General features: G+C 34.9%; 2 protein-coding genes across 3 annotated transcripts in view; one reads left to right on the forward strand and one right to left on the reverse strand.

Moving 5' to 3' along the window:
* Nucleotides 1-5,788: 5,788 nt before the first annotated feature.
* On the reverse strand, nucleotides 5,789-12,719 carry TfIIA-S (Transcription-factor-IIA-S). Its single transcript, XM_067106239.1, has 3 exons — nucleotides 12,474-12,719; nucleotides 10,585-10,689; nucleotides 5,789-9,803 (listed from the first exon to the last, which is right to left on the reverse strand). The coding sequence occupies exons 1-3, from the start codon at nucleotides 12,543-12,545 to the stop codon at nucleotides 9,639-9,641; spliced, it is 342 nt and encodes a 113-aa protein (XP_066962340.1). The 5' UTR covers nucleotides 12,546-12,719; the 3' UTR covers nucleotides 5,789-9,638.
* Nucleotides 12,720-17,047: 4,328 nt separating this feature from the next.
* Nucleotides 17,048-17,500, forward strand: part of LOC136839971 (probable insulin-like peptide 7) — a 9,905-nt gene continuing 9,452 nt past the window's right edge. The window contains exon 1 of one of the 2 annotated variants that reach the window (XM_067106242.1): nucleotides 17,048-17,242. In XM_067106242.1, the coding sequence (XP_066962343.1) occupies nucleotides 17,228-17,242 (15 nt within the window). In that variant the 5' untranslated portion in view covers nucleotides 17,048-17,227. The remainder of the gene's footprint in view (nucleotides 17,243-17,500) is intronic. The other variant, XM_067106241.1, reaches the window with a different exon arrangement.

The raw sequence follows: 17,500 nt of genomic DNA on the forward strand, positions 1-17,500 counted from the left end.
ACCTGTCTGTCTGTACATATATATATATATATATATATATATATATATATATATATATATATATATATATATATATATATATATATATATTATATATATATATATATATATATAATTTTTAAATTATATCAGCCGTTTGCATAATGTATAATCATCTACACTCTCTATCTATCTGTCTGTATGTATATATATATATATATATATATAGAAGAGAAGAGAAGAGAGAAAGAGAGAGAGAGAGAGAGAGAGAGAGAGGGAAGCAATGATAAAGAATATTGCCAAGACCAGGAAGAACATTCTTTATTATACGAGCTTTCGAGGTATAAAACCTCATCATCAGGCTGAAAAAACCGACAAGGATGAGAATCAATAAAATTACAATCAAATGATTTGCCATGGTAAATCTTCAGCAAAAATACTAACCAAATATATAAAATGAACAAGTGAATACAAACTAAAAGGGTGAGACGTAAAATAACGAAAAATTAAAAGCGAACACAAACATAAAAATATGAAAATAGAAATAAGGTGAAATGTAAACAAACTACCACTCACAAAGTAAAATATTTAACGACTTAATTGAGTACCTACTATGAAATTACACGATAGCTAGTTGAATACCAGACAGAGTTGTTGTTCAATTCCAGCTTCATCTTTTAATAGTCAGCGACTCTGAAATCAAAAGGTCCAGTCTATTTGAGCAAAAGACAGTGCCAAAAATCCAGGTCAGTGAAAAGGGATGGTCCTGTGCTAAACTGTGTTCTCTAATGGCAGAAAAGGGTGGTTTGGAAGGGAAACCTAGTTCTAATAGAAAGACCTCTGCGTTCCAAAATTCTGTGTCTGAGCCAGCGGGAACTGGATCCCAGATCACTAGACCACACTGCGAACAAGTGAACAAGTAAACGACACAGGAATTAGGTCCACAGGCAGTGTGGTTTCTCTCTCAAAGTAGTGATCCCCTTGTAAAAGGATTACAGAAAACAAACCGGAAACTAATTTGAGGAAACAATGCGTAAAGTATTTCTTGTGACCTTTTTCGGACCATATAGCTACTATGACCAAGGTAAGGCAATTTAATGTACTTTACATCTTTACTAGCAATACTGTACACCGGTCTGGGACAAAACTTTCATTTAAAATTTTCAGAACTTTGTAAAATACAAAAAATGGGATGAGTTTTCAGAAAAATAATTCTGGAGAGGCCATACCTTGTTCATGCAGTGTGGTCTGCGATACGTGGGATCCAGTTCCCGCTGGCTCAGACACAGAATTTTTGGAACACAGAGGTCTTTCTATTAGAACTGGGTTTCCCCTTTTCCAAACCACCTTTTCTACCATTAGAGAACACAGTTTAGCACAGGACCATCCCCTTTCACTGACCTGGATTTTCCAGGTACTGTCGTTTTGCTCAAATAGACTGGACCTTTTGATTTCAAGTCGCTGACTAAAAAGATGAGGCCAGATTGAACAACTAGTCTGTTATTCAACTAGCTATCGTGCAATTTCATAGTAGGTACTCAATTAGAGTCGTTAAATATTTTACTTTGTAGTGGTAGTTTGTTTTATTCACCTTATTTTTATTTTCATATTTTTAATTTTTTCGTTATTTTACGTCTCACCCTTTTAGTTTGTATTCCTTGTTCATCTTATATATTTGGTTAGTATTTTGCTGAAGATTTTTATGAAAATTCATTTGACTGTGTTTTATTGATTCTCATCCTTGTCAGTTTTCAGTCTGATGATGAGGTTTCATACCTCGAAAGCTCGTATAATAAAGAATATTCTTCTGGTCTTGGCAATATTCTTTATCATTAAGCTAAGATTTCCAAGCAACCTTAATTACAAACATATATATATATATATATATATATATATATACATATATATATATATATATATATATATATAATATATACAGTATATTTATATATATATATATTATATATATATATATATATATAGAGAGGATATATATAGAGAGGAGAGAGAGAGAGAGAGAGAGAGGAGAGAGAGAGAGAGAGAGAGAGAGAGAGAGAGGCTTTACACAGACGTCTGTCATATATATATAAAATATTTTCCATTTTTACATTCAGAGTGAAAGTATTACCTACCAAATAAAATTTAAGTCTTATTTACACCTACGAAAAGAAAGTGTTCAAGATCTACTTTTCTTTTCGACTTTCACGAAGAGAAAGCTGTCACTTCAAATATAGTTACCCATGAAAACTTTGATCGTTTTCTTTGTCACGCCCAAAATGTCCACTTTCACTCGAATTCAGGACTGACTTCGTCAAAATCGAGAAAGGCCGCTGGGATTGGCATTCTAATGCCATCCTGGCATGAACCCTGAGAGAGAGAGAGAGAGAGAGAGACGTCTGTCATATATATATAAATATTTCCATTTTACATTCAAGTGAAAGTATTACCTACCAAATAAATTCTTATTGTACACCTACGAAAGTGTTCAAGATCTCTTTCTTTCGACTTTCACTGAAGTCAACTGTCACTTCAAATATAGTTACCCATGAAAACTTTGATCGTTTTCTTTGTCACGCCCAAAATGTCACTTTCCTCAGATTCAGGATGACTCAGATCGAGAGAGCCAGAGATTGGCATTCTAATGCCATCCTGTTGAGACCTGAGAGAGAGAGAGAGAGAGAGAGAGAGAGAGAGAGAGAGAGAGAGAGAAACATTTGAACAGTCTGACCAGAAATCATTTTAATTCTAAACGATTGCACAGAATAACATTCTAATGTCTTTCTGTAGCCTAGACTAGACTGAAACGAGAGAGAGAGAGAGAGAGAGAGAGAGAGAGCAATTAGAAAAAAATCTGAATTAACATAAGCCTAATCAATAAAAGCAAATACTGTCCACCCCATTACTACACATATTCTGATATACATTTCTCTCTTAAACCCTTACAGTTCCCTTATTTATTTAAATCCTTCTACCTCCTTTATCTAATCGACAAGTGAGTCAACACTGCTCCTGGATATCATATCTTTCTGATAAAATTTAATTCTGTAACTGCAGTTTCTAGGTTGGCCATTAGGCCTACCTGATAGCACTTAGGCCTAGTCATTTCTGGAGAACAGCCACATTCACTGTATTCATCTAGCCATATTTGAGTCATGCATTTCCAGATGTAGCCATATTTGAAATGAAACAGCTTTTTCCCACAAATACATCTGTAAATAAGTATTTAAATAACGATTAATTTTACTAAGTATGCAAATGTTTATTGCACACTTGCCTTTGGTATGACTGTCACATTCAAAACTGCAACTGCCATTTGGTAGATAATTGCTAAGGTTATTTTGCCAAGCACGACACAAAAAATATCTATTTCCCGCATTTCTCTCTAAACGGCTAGAAATTTATTCATGTTTTAGAAGGGAATAGTCAGAAAACCAAAAAGAATATAATTCCTGGACTCTGAAGAGTTAAAATTGTTGTAAAAGGCTACATAAACTGCGTTAGGTTTTGTAAATGGAATGGGAGGGAATAAAGTATTTAGGCCAAAGCGCTGAATGGGAAACTCAAGAGTCAAAAGGGTCTTTAAAGGTGTAACAATAGGAAAACTTTTTTGTAGTTGCCCTATGAAGCAATTGTTAGGGGTGGGTTGAGGAAAGATGGACGAAAGCGAATATGAATGGAGGTACATTAAAAGGAATGAAAGGGGATGCAGCTAGGGGCAGAAGGGACGCTTAAAAAGAACCTCAAGTAATGCTTACAGTGTGCCATGTGAGGTGCCCATAACGGCACTACCCCCTACAGGAGTGTGATGACATGAGACATTAAGACAATGATAGGTTACATTTATAAGTTTTGCTGATAAATCTCATACAAATAATGTGGAACTGCTTACCTGTCATGTGAACATTATAATTTCCCATGCTGTCATCAGCAACAGAGTCAGACATGTCCACTTGGGAGCATAAAATTCATTAAAAGTGACTTTTCATTTTTACGATTAGCTCTTCTAAACTGTCTTCATAGTGACACCTCTCTTGATATGAATTCTAAGAGGAAGGAGAATTAAAATATTAAGTTTTCAAATTTAAAATGTTCTGTTACAAGCACAATTAAAACTGTTAACAATGCACAAGAGTTTTTCTGTAGTCTATGGAATTGGAATTTGAATCCAGAAGATCCCCTGTAACATACAGATTCTGAGGCTTACATCCTCTGTAACTTATACTGTACTTCATCTGTGAACAACTACTCTTCCATAATACTTTTATTACAATAGTACATGAATATACATAAACTCTATTGTATTTCTATAGCAACTAGGCACCTTTGCAAGATGGTATGTGGTTTTGACAAATTAAAAAGATGCATGGTTTTGCTACCATCTGTCACAATGAAATAATGGATCATGGCTATCTCAAACTCTTCTAAATCTTTCAAAAAAAACCTCTTAAGACTTGATACAGAGACTGCCATCCCAAACTGTCTTACATCTTTCAAAAACCAAACAAACCTTTCAAGACTTGTTAGAAACTCCATGTCAGATTCATCAGATTACTTCCATCTCGAGTCGTTTGCAAGTACCAAGTTAACCTACTACAGGCTGTCATAAGTTGACCCAATGGGTATGTTCTTATAATAGGAATAAAATCTATGAGATTTACCCTTGATCAGAGGTTCTTCAAGCCTTCATAATTGAATAAACTGAAATCATTTTTAATGTACTGCATGCTCTACAAACAGTCATCGAGTCACGAGGGGTACCCAATATGTAATTCTCTTGCCATACGTACCATAGTCCCACAAAGTGATCTGTAAACAATGTTATTTTTCCTATTACGGATATTATACATTTCCAATTCTTGTATAGTCTCTTCTCCCTTTTGTAAGATATCTAATAGAGTATTAGCTTTGCATACTAGTCCATTAAAAATATCTTCTTTGCTTTTTCTATTACCTTCCGTTACTTCTTTCAAATGACGACCAAATTTCCTGGAAGCCTGCATTCCAGGTATTTCCCTGTGCCTACCATAAGGTACCACTGAAGGGCAGATGAACCTCTCACTTACAGGCTGTCCTATGGCTTAAAACCATACACACAGGAGGACAAAAGGTCTCTCAGATTAGAGTGCAGTATACTCATCACCTGTTGTATGTCTGCTATTTTAAACACAAGAGATATACCAAATTAAACATCAATTACAAATATGAGGTATCGCCTTTAGTTGCCCAGAATATGGACAATATTTCACAGGAATTTCATCAACCTCAGCATTTGATATGAGGTCCTCTTTACAAGATTTGATGACTTACAAGTTCTTTGAAACTTTTCTATTTTGTCAATTGCATGCCAGAAGTCAAGTTTGGCACGAGTCACCATTGTACTTTACCCTTCCTCAATCATCTCAAGGGGCGTTCCAGGGGTCATCACCCTACCACGTCCATTTTCATCGTCTTCGTGGTTAGTAGGGACAAGTCGAGAGGTTCCCACCAGGCCTCCTAACCAATTCAACACTTTGCACTGTGAAACAATTGTTAGGAGAAGGTGGAAAGGTGGAAGAAAGATATTATGAACAGAGGTACAGTAAAAGAAATGAAAGGGGTTGCAGCTAAGAGCCGAAGGGATGCTGCAAAGAACCGTAAGTAATGCCTACAGTGTGCCACTGAGGTGCACCGACAGCACTAACCCCCTACGGGGGTCCATACAATTACACCAAACCTATTCCAACAAGACCTAAGCCTCTCCACTCCTCATTACGAAAACAAGTGACAATCTGTCACAAACAAACCCTAAGGTAAATAAAATATAACCATCATTACCTTACGACTTTATTTTGTAACTGTGACAATAATAAAAATATTTAATCTCCATGACTTGTAAAACACATTTCAAATTACCGGCAATAAAAAAAAAGACAACAGTCCTTCATGCACTATTAAGTTTTCTGCTCGGTAAAAAGAAGAGGTAACTAAACCAAACACGTGTACATACTACAGCATGTCGTTTACGTCATACCAAACATTAAAAAATAAAATGCTCCACGACTAATACCCACACAATTCGCTGCCGTAAATTGGATTCTTCCAACACCTTTAATCGGCAGTTAAAGGCGTGTTTGACGCATTCCCAGGCCCTGGTCCTGAAATGATCAAGACAATGCAGAGAGATCTGTAGTTATAGCTTAAAAACTACTAATCTCCTATAGTAGCGAGCCTTAGGTTATAAAACAACATTACTTTATTCCTTAAATGTAACGACCGAGACACCAAAAAAACCACAACCAAGTTTGAAATGCTGAGGCAGCATCGACACTACAGTAAAATACATGTCATAAACATGTCACAAACCAACGCTGGGCAAGTTTATGGCTCACACATCGCAAACAGATTGAAAACAAGTTGATAACCACAAGCAGAGGTGTCTTTGACAAATGCTGAACAACTGTATGAGCACTAGTTTTCCCTACCACCAAGCTGATGACCTGTTGGTAACTTCAGGGGAGCGTCTTTGTCAAATGTTGAACAACTATATGAGCTACCAACAAGTTGCTGACTTGTTTGTAACTTGAAGGTCAGCAACCAACATCACATTTCAAGTTACAGTATTTACAAACGTCTTCACAATCCTTGAATCTCTGGGGAAAGTTTGGAAACCTAAGCTTTAATTTCTCATTACTTGGGCAAAATGGCAAAAGAGCATAGCACCCAGCTGTACATCCTAAATGTTCACCGACATGTCGAAGGCGAATCACGCACTGTGGAATTGACATTTGTTGAGAAACATTTCAAAACAATCTTTTCGACAAGTCCAGAGATTTGTCTTTGAGCAAGGGCCCATATATATCTCTGACCTCATCACAAAGAAGCCCCAGAGTTTGATGTACATATGTTTACAATACTGTCTACGACATGTTTCACTGTAGCGTGGATGGACATTTAGATACACCTCTTTGCATTATTTTCAAGTACAGTAGGAAATATTTACAGTATTCATTTTCCAGTTCCTGCAACGTATGTTCTTACAGACAAGGGAACTGCTTTAGTAAAAAAGTCTTCAAGTGATTTATGATGATAAATGATTAATCAATCAGTACGGTGAAGCTATTCCCCAGTCTTTATACCTGGATTCTAATTTCACTGGTTGTCAAATGACGTACTGAACACAGTACAAGGCTCTAATGACAATAGAGTACGTATTCGTTTTGATGGGTATCTTCTACGAAATAGGAGGCAAGAATTCCATTCTTGTTACATAATTTCACAGTTACATTCGAATTACAATGACTATAACTGTTTCCTCCACTGATTTATGGTGTTGTTTAATAGTTCTGCATATATTAACAACTAAAATTTTATAATTCTGGTTCATGTTATCCACTGCTGGGACAGACACTTTCAAAAAGAAACATCACATCGTAATCAGATTATGAAATAGGCTATTTATACATAAAGAGAAATTTTGAGGAGAAAAAACAAAAATGAAGTATGGAAATAAATGCTACAATTACTGCAAGTAAGTGTACAGATGACAGAAATAGTCTTACAAAATAAAGGAAACTGTACAGAATACAGTACAATACTGCAGTACTTACAAAATACAACAGTTCAAATATAAAATTTCATATATTCACAATTCCTCTGAATACTTTAAAATAACAAACAAGAAGATATCTAAAATATAAAGGCAGGCAAAACTATTACTACAACATACAAAATAAGAATGAAAGTGGCTTTGGATCTACATAATTGCATCCATGACAAAAGATTAAAGTCCGTACGTACATATTTTATTGAATTTAACATTCCCTTTCACTTCATTACTTAGAAGGCTCATCTACAAGCATAGTGACTCACATATCGAAATTTATTTAACACCACACATCTCTTTTACCTTTTTTGAGTGGCCAGTAGCAGAGTTGTCATTGATACTGACTTTAGTATTGTTATTATTATAATTATTGTTTATTTATTCAAGTTTTTTTGGTTGCTCCATGCAGTTGAATTCTGGGCCTTCATCAACAGCACTAATGTGTCACAAAAAATAAGATTATAGGCATTCAGATCATACAACCCTTGTAACAGTTTTGTTTTAACATAATATCAGAGAACTGAATCATTCCATGCAAAATTTTTTATGCTCTATATGAAGAGACTGTCAGCCTATAAAAAGATGGAGAGAACTTTGGTATTTGTAGTAAGTGCAGTAGAAGGCCCAACTTAAGCAAAACAAAGACCTCACTGATTCTGCAAGATTCATTGTGCACTAGTAACACTTAAATGATTCTGGCAATTTTTTGAAACTAGGTGGTACCTCCAGTTCCAACATTTTTTTGCAAAACTCTTGAAAAATGCATCACCTAAAATCCTTCCTGTACAAAGACATATTAATCAAGTGTCATTTTCAAATCTTTTTTTTCACAACCTCAGGCCACTGTGGAAGATACTCTATGTATTCTGCTAGGCCATCTTCAATACATTTTAATTTGAAGAGGAATATCAGCCATCATTTTTGGCATTTTTCACTTCTAAAATTATCATTTTTTCAGCATTTACATTCTGCTGAGGCAGAACATTCTTGTAAAACCTTAAACATTCTGGGCTGTAAAGCAAGGATTTAAATGGTAGTAAAAAAAGTTATTTCATAAATTTTATTCACTTGCACAGTGACTGCATATAACAGTCTAGGCTTTGAAAGTGTTTACATGAACAGTTACGCATTACAGCACCATTCATTTGCGTATTTTATAAAAGACGGTTAGTTTGACATGAGGTACCACATTGCCCATACTAGAGGTCTCGTATATCTTGATTCTGCTTGTCTGTGAATGTGGACTTTCTATTTGCTGAAGGTTTCCTCAGCAAGCAAGTAGCATTTAGGCTTATTCAGAACGTTCGCATAATTAGAGCAAGATAACATGTAATCTTTATGTCCACTGTCAGAATATAATGAAAATTCTCAACTAATTTCAATTTTGCTAAATGTACCATGCTATTACAAAGGGCCAACAGTATCTCATATATATATCATCAATTATCATAACTACAACACAAGAGCTTCATAACCTTACAATGTGACCGGTTGTAATTCATAAAGTGCTCATACCCACTTTACATGTTAGGTTGCTTTGTTCCCGAGTCACTTTGACAGCTGCACAGTCTCGTCAATGCATCAACTGTTATAAATTTAACTTTTCCACCTAATTCACAATTTTGTAATGAATGCAACAATCTCCCACATAATGCATGACCTAGACCTTCCCTCAGAAAAACAACTAGTAACGTCAAGTCATTTATTAAAACAACCTACTCAGGCTATTATCCTTTGGCAATACAAAGAGGTTGCAGAATTAACATCAATAACAAGAACATCCCAGGTGACCAAACTCTATTACAGGAGCTTCGAAGTACTGCATTTACCGTACAGAAAATAACCACACACGCTTTATAACACAGCTTGTTTATTACAGACGTCACAATCAATATTTCCGTGTAAATCGCAACTTCGGTAATTAATACATGCTTCCTTTAGTAAATCTATGAAACACAGCTGTGCTAGACAGAACTTTTCCGTAGAAGTAAAACCAACACTACAGAACCTTCGTAATCTCTTAAAAGTAGTACCAACTCGCAGACAAAGTTCTACTGTATACAATGAAACCACTTTCTTACTTAGTAGACTCACCTCTGCCATCACAAGCAACAATTTTCAACTTGTCAACTTGGGCAAACTCTTGCACATCTTTAAACTCCACATCTGACATTAAGAATGTCCACACATTATCACAAAAACGGTAGGTGTTGAGCTTGTTGTATGAAACAGATAAAGTGTCCTGAAACACAATACAAACATCCCATATGCTAAAATTTCATTCAGGTCTCTCATTTCATTTTAGGACATAATGAAGAATCTGTCTTGTACAATGGAAAATCATGAATGTTAACGGACTGGGAATCTGTATAATCTATAAAACTTCTAATGTCAAACCTACAATGAGAGATTACTCGTACAGCGCCACATTCTGTAACAGACTGTCTTACCAGAGTACAATATACAGGAAGTAAAATCTACTGTATTCATTCACTGCTTGTATGAATAAATTGTACATATAATAATTCTGCCTCATGCAATGGTGTCAGTCTCAATCTGATAGATACAATTATGTAAAATATAATACTATGATTCCAGCTGCTGATATCAATCTCTATTACCTACATGCATATGGTAATGTGAAGGACAGATTTTATGTACAGTATATACAAAAACTATACTGGCTAGCCTAAAGAAGACACATGAAACCAAAGCAGTGTATACCTTAAACATCCATAATTTATATTCATCTGTCTTCAAAATCTCTCAGCAACAAATTTGTAGAATAAATTACCTTTCACGTAAATCAACAAAATAATGGCATTAACAAAATGCATGAAATTCCGTAGAATACTTATACCGTAATTTATAACAATCACTAAATAATAATGAGAGAGAGAATATTCAACATACTGCATATTGTACTTATGACTTTCTGAGCACAACATTACAAGACTTTTTGACAAATGTAATCGCGAATACAAGACTTTTCGACAACTGTAATTGAGAATAAGACCACAAACCTTAAAAGTAATACGTGCGCGAACTTTGTTGGCTAGTGCTTGGTTTATGGCCCTGTCAAACTGGAGCAGCACACGTAGAGCAAGCGAAGGCGATATCTGCTGGAACTGAAAGATGAAATGTTTAAGTTAGTCACAAGTAGGTGAACAATTAAAAATAAATTGCATTATTTCATTATGGACATTAGTACTTTCAACATAAAATTATTTTCTGTTGTAATGATGTGATTTAATTTTTTTGAGGTTTTATTTCCCTAGCATCCTTGACAAATGATATACTGTATCAAAATTAATGAAATTGATTGTCAGAATGTCTCCACTTAGGTGCAATAGTAAACACCCAGTTTTGCCGTGTGTATGAAGAGAGAGTAGAGTATTAGCTAAAAATTTATTTTCCACATGTTGAAAACTATGCAAGTAAATTTGTGAAATCTATAAAAAATTTATTTATTTTCCAAGATCTATCAGCTATAGGGCCTATTGCCCAACATGGAAACCTACCCTGACCTATGATTACAGTCTTCCACTGGGGTCGTCTCCTTAACAGCAAACCAAAGACAGATTTCAACAGGGATAAAACCTAACCTATCCTAGGGTGACGTGCCCTGACCTGGATAGGGGGACTTCACTCCCCTGGACAGGGAGGAATGGGAAGTGGGAAGAGTAGGCTTATTCCCCCTATGTCCAGGGAAAGGGGGTGGAGAAGGGATGACACAGGGTAACAAATAGAAGAATTTCATCTTTGCAAGTAGGCTATTTTGCAGTATTTCCACAAAGTTCCCATAAGATCAAAGCATGCTAATGGAGAAGAAGAATAGGTAATTTTTCGGAAAACTCCAGCCAGCCATTTCGGAAGGTTCCAGTTAGCCATTTTTTGCATGAAAAACCATTTTGGGTTTTTCATTCCAAAATAGCTGAAATAATGGCACTAAAGAACCTGAAAATACCAACGTGGCGTAACCTAGGGGTGTTTACTGGTTACAATTTTTACATGTTAGCTATGGAGGGGGCAGTACTGTGTTACCTTATAGTCGTAATTTGATTAATTATTTTCTCTGTTATTAAGCATTTGCGAGTCATGTATTGAGGAAAAGAGGTTTTACGTTTTGATGAGTTTTATCCAAAAAAAATAAAGTTGTAATGTAGGAGGTGGCTGGAGTCTTCTGAAAAATAACGAAGAATAATTCAAAACCATTTGTGACAATTTTGATAGGCCTATCGTATCCAAGAAAAGTATCCTATTGACGTTGCCACTGACCGTAGTTTACCAGCCCATTTTCACCGTGCCTCATTAGACTATGGTTTAGGGCGAAAAGTAAAAATACCATAGGCCTAGTACTTCACAGAAAGGAGGTGCTAGGACTAGGTTAGTCTACGCCTACTGAGGACATTAAGCCTAAGCTTGCCGAGTCTAAGCTAACGGGATAAGCTTCAGTAGGCTTAGCCAACCCAAAGCCTAGTCTATCCTAGGTCTTAGACTCGTAGGATAAGCTTCTAGACCTAGGCTACGAGTAGGCCTATTTTACACCAGCCTGGTACCAAGCTATTTAGGCCTAGTAGCCTAGGATACGTGGCCTAATCTCAACCTACCCTTCATAAGTTAGGCCTATTAACTCATCAAAGCTCTTAAATAAAAAATTAAACGTCTAATTGCCTAGTAAGCTTAGGCCTATGACCCGTACGCTAAGCTCGTAGCTTAGGCCTATGCTACGATTAGCCTAGCTTACGCTACCCTACTCTGCCGCAGAGAGCATAGCTTTAACCAATTTTCCCTTCATAAATCTGGCCTATTAACCCACAAAACTCAATTCTAGGTACGAAAATAAGTCTCAAATACGTCCAGTAGGCTTAGGCCTACTGGCGGTGACTAAGCAATGGCCATGTAAACAAACCTGTATGAGTTCGTCCAGACTCTCCTGCAGGGTATTTCCCAGGGTGGTATTTCTGTATAATTGGTACGTCATCGTCGTTTTTGGGCCTTCGGGGTCGATATATATACTTGGTGTAGGCCTCAGCGCATTCAGTAACTTCAAACGACTCGGTTTTAGGACTGTTTACAAGGAGAAACTTCGGGGGGAACTCCGCCTTCGAGCAGTCAAGCTTCACCGAAATCGCACCGACGTTGTTCGATTTGGTGGTCGGTGACTTGAATGATGTTTTAAAATAATAATTCTATTTTAATTTACATAATTTTGGTAATTAATTATATTTTAATTCTAAATTTAGCTTTTTTAAATAAGATTTATCATTTAAAATTAAAATTGCTGCTGATATATAAGAGAAATGATTAAATCCCTGGTGTTCCGTGAACACATGAGGACAAAGGGTGTCGTCGTTCTCCGATCTCATCTGTTTTTTTAAAATAATCATTCCATATTTTGTTCTCATAGACCTTGGCAAATAATAAAGACAAAAATTAAATTATTTCTTTTTTATTATATTGTATTGATTAAAAACAAAATTACTGTTGAAATATAAGAGAAATTTATTAATCTTTGGTATATCGTTAACGCTTTCGGACGAAGGGCTCATCATTATCTGATCTCCCCTTTTCTTCTTCATTTTGTAAACAATCATAGACGAGGGTTTCCATTACCCAGTGTTAAGGTGACTTCAAACAAGTAAATTTATATGAAAATTTCCTTTGAAATGGATAACTATGCTTTTAAACTTCCTAAAATAATAATCAACGTTATTTTTACGTAGTTTTCCATCATTATTAGGTAGGAATAGCTTTATTACCGGCATTATTTCTATTCTAAAACTAAAATTAACGGTAATTCCTCGCAGTTCGTGAGCCTTATCAGGTAGGAAACGCCTTAATAATGGCATTGAATCTGTTCCTCTCCTGCACTTCTAAATGGGGATATTCTCCGTTAAAAAATAACAAAATAAATAAGGGTTTAAAATCTAAGGAATGTAGTACTTTATGATGATGAATGGCAAACTTTGTCAATTTGCCGTGACACTTCAGAGTAGGACTAGGTCCAAAAAAATGTTTTATTTCTTTTCCTAAACACAAGGCAGAAAGCCCCTATTTAACTATGCCCTCGATCTATCATTTGGTGTTTATCTAGTTTTATAAAAGCTTCTCTTTAGTAATTTGTTTTTGCACTGCTATCTGAGCCTATTGTATCAAAATTCTTTATTATCTATGCAATGCAATAATTCTGAAAGGTGTCTTATTATGTGCTAAATTCTAAAGCAAAATCGCATAGATAGTCAACAATATCTCTCATGTCGTGACTACGCCTTTTTTTTTTAAACTTAAGTATGGAATGAAAACAAAAAAGATTGGAGCATATAAATTTTTCCTCTCTCTGGGAGACTAAGACTTGAATAGCTAAATTTTAAGCACTCAGGCCTATATCACAATCCATATTTAGTGCAAGGGGATTACTCATTTCAACATTTGCCGAAAAAGATGTTTTTTCTCTCTCTCTCTCTCTCTCGTTCTCTACAATCAGACTTTATATTTATCTTCATCCTTTGTTATAAAGAGATTTTAAATAAGAAATCAGTTATGTTTACTCTGATATGAGTTGGCTTAGTGCCTATGTTACAACCAAAGTAGTTTTCTGTTCAAAACTTAGCCTTGTTACCTTCAAATAAAATTTCACTTTGTTTTTGTCACACGTAATCTTTAGCCCATTGCTTCCCTGCGCCTTTAGTCTGTCAACACACACACACACAAACACACACACAAACACACACACACACACACACACACACATATATACATATATATATATATATATATATATATATATATATATATATATATATATATATATATATATATATATATATATAGATATTAGAGGTCTTATCATTGCTCAGTACACCTATCTGTATACAGCATACTATACCACTCCCAATATAATAAATTTATTATAATGAAGTATAATAAATTTCCCGACATTCTTTATAGTTTTACATCCATACATATCATTGTATATGCTCATACATACATACACACACACACACACACATATATATATATATATACATATATATATATATTGTACACATATACAAGTACAAAGCAATGATAAAATCTTCTTCTTCGAATAATAATAATAATAATAATAATAATAATAATAATAATAATAATAATAATAATAATGCACACTCGCTTTTGTTAAAGAAAGGAGCAACGGAAATAGGATTATCGTTTTCTTCTAATTCTGTAACCTTCGTCAGAAAAACAGAGCTGGGGAGAATTAGGAGAAACACTTTGAAGACACGAAGGTGTCTCTCCTTCGGTAGAATGACACGTGCAAGATTTTATTTTCACGATTATTTATTTCTTTATATAATTGTCGTGTGATTATGGTGTCAGTAGCCTACGTTGCTTAATGGGGATAATTTATTGCTATAATTATCTTTAAGGTTATTAATTCCTTGCCATCTTTCAGATCCAAAAGACAGTGAGGTGGTATTGTTGAAGGGGGTATTTTTATTTTAATTCGTTAAGCTGAATTTTATCAGTTTTTTTGTCATTTCAAGCTTGAAGTTTAACGGGGTGGATATGAGTGATAAAAAAAAATATTTTTTCCTAGTATTTCAATTTTTTATTAAGATGAATTTTATCAGTTTTTGTCATTTCAAGCTTAACGGGGTGGATAAGTTTAACGGGCTGAATTTTATCAGTTTTTGTACATATGAACGTGATAAATCAAAAAAAAATCCAGTATTTCAATTTTTATTAAGCTGAATTTTATCAGTTTTTGTCATTTCAAGCTTAAACTTAACGGGGTGGATATGAGTGATAAAGCAAAATATTTTTTCCAGTATTTCAATTTTTTATCAGCTGAATTTTTATCAGTTGTTTATGTCAAAATATTTTTTCCAGTATTTCAATTTTTTATTGCTGAATTTTATCAGCTTTTTGCCATTTCTTAAAGCTTAATGGGGTGGATATGAGTGATAAAGTAAAATATTTTTTCCAGTATTTCAATTTTTTATTAAGCTGAATTTTATCAGCTTTTTGTCATTTCAAGCTTAAAGCTTAACGGGGTGGATATGAGTGATAAAGCAAAATATTTTTTCCAGTATTTCAATTTTTTATTAAGCTGAATTTTATCAGCTTTTTGTCATTTCAAGCTTAAAGCTTACCGGGAAGAATATGAATGGTAAGGTGAGTATTATTTTTTGGAAAATATCTTAGCCTTTCATTGAGCTTTCTTCATTTTAGGCTTAAAGCTTAGCATGCAGAATATAAATGATAGATTTAAGATTCATTAAGCAGAATCTTATCAGCTTTCGTTATTTCAAGCTTAAAGCTTACCGGGAAGAATACGAATGATAAAGTAAGGTGCTAATTTTTTGCAAAGTATCTTAGCCTTTCTTTAAGCTGAATAGTACCAGCTTTTTGTCATTCCAGACTTAAAGCTTAGCAGGTAGAATATCAACGATAAAGTAAGTTACTTTATCGTCTAAAGTATTTTAGACCTTCACTAAAAATAATTCTTTCCATATATAAAATCATTCTTTCCCTAAAAAAAATAATTCTTTGCTTACAAAATAATTCTTTCCCCATTGAAATAATTCTTTCTCTATAAAAGTCGTTATTTCCCCATAAAATAATTCTGCCCTATAAAAATAATTCTTTCCCTATCAAAATAATTCGATCCCTATAAAAATAATTCTTTCCCTATAAAAGCAATTCTTTCCCTATGAAAATAATTCTACCCTGTAAAACTAAGTTAGTCTTTTCAAAATAATTATTTCCCTATGAAAGTAATTCTTTCTCTATAAAAATATTTCTTTCCTTTTAAAAATAATTCTTCCTTATGAAAATTATTCTTTCCATACAAAAATAATTTATTCGTTTTAAAAATAATTATTTCCCTATAGAAATTATTCTTCCCTATAAAAATCATTCTTTTCCCATAGCAATAATTCTCACCTTATTAAAATAATTATTCCCTATAAAAATCGTTCTTTCTATATAAAAAATTATTCCTTATGATCATTCTTCCCGTATAAAAATAATTCTTTCACTGCATAAATAATTCTTCTCTTTAATGACCTTTCCTTTTAAAAAATCATTACTCCCTATAAAATAATTGTTTCCCCATAAAAACAATTCTTTCCCTATAAAAATAATTCTCTCCCTCCAAAAATAATTCTCGGTCCGTCTATTTTCCGCGAGAATCATTATTATTATTATCTTCGAAAACGCGCCGAGTTTTTTTGGCGGGTCTCTGAAGAAACCGCGTCCTCAATTACCGTCAGGACTCAACAGCAGCAGGAGGAGCCACCTGACGAAGGATTAAGGCACTCCTGACACCTGAGACGAAGAGGAGGCCCCAGCAGCCAATGGGGAGGCCGGAATGAATGGGATCTCCTCTCGGCCAATGGGAGGGGCCGTTGCAAAACAAAGGAAGACGCGCGTGGGATGATGAGGCGGGCTCTTCTTGAAGCCTGCTTGACTTATATACATCTCCTTCTTCGTTTCTCCGGCAAAGATTCCAGAGACGGCTGGCGGATCGGGCGTGCTGTGGAGTGCTGCTGCTGTTCTGCTGCGCTGCCGTGCTTCAGCAGGTGAAACGGGTGCCGAAACAGTCGTTGAAACGCGCTGAAACTGGCCGGAGGAAGTTGAAACGCGAGTATCGTAAAGGAGGAACAAAAATCTTCTCTGATGAACAAGGATATGGTAAGCTGAATTCTCCTGGTTCATTCATCACTTGTTTCCCGAAATCTTTGCACTTCTGTCCGTACTTCTGTCACTTCCTATACCCGTCCACCTTTCAGGAAGCGCAAAAGGACCCGTCACTTCCGTCCAGTCACTCTGTCCACCGTCTTTTAATAATTTATCCAAGAATGTGTTAGACCAATAGGGATGGAGACAGTTGAATTTCTCGAGAAGCATTTATCACCTTTTTTTATCCTAAACCTTTGCACTTCTGTCCTC

This window comes from Macrobrachium rosenbergii, chromosome 7 (assembly GCF_040412425.1).
Source record: "Macrobrachium rosenbergii isolate ZJJX-2024 chromosome 7, ASM4041242v1, whole genome shotgun sequence".
Classification (NCBI taxonomy): domain Eukaryota; kingdom Metazoa; phylum Arthropoda; class Malacostraca; order Decapoda; family Palaemonidae; genus Macrobrachium; species Macrobrachium rosenbergii.

Coding starts and splice junctions, on each gene's coding strand:
- TfIIA-S (XM_067106239.1), bottom strand. CDS start 12,545: ATGACGTACCAATTATACAGAAATACCACCCTGGGAAATACCCTGCAG. Junction 10,690..12,473: donor GTCTGGACGAACTCATACAG/GTTTGTTTACAT, acceptor TTCATCTTTCAG/TTCCAGCAGATATCGCCTTC. Junction 9,804..10,584: donor GCGCACGTATTACTTTTAAG/GTTTGTGGTCTT, acceptor ATTGTGTTTCAG/GACACTTTATCTGTTTCATA.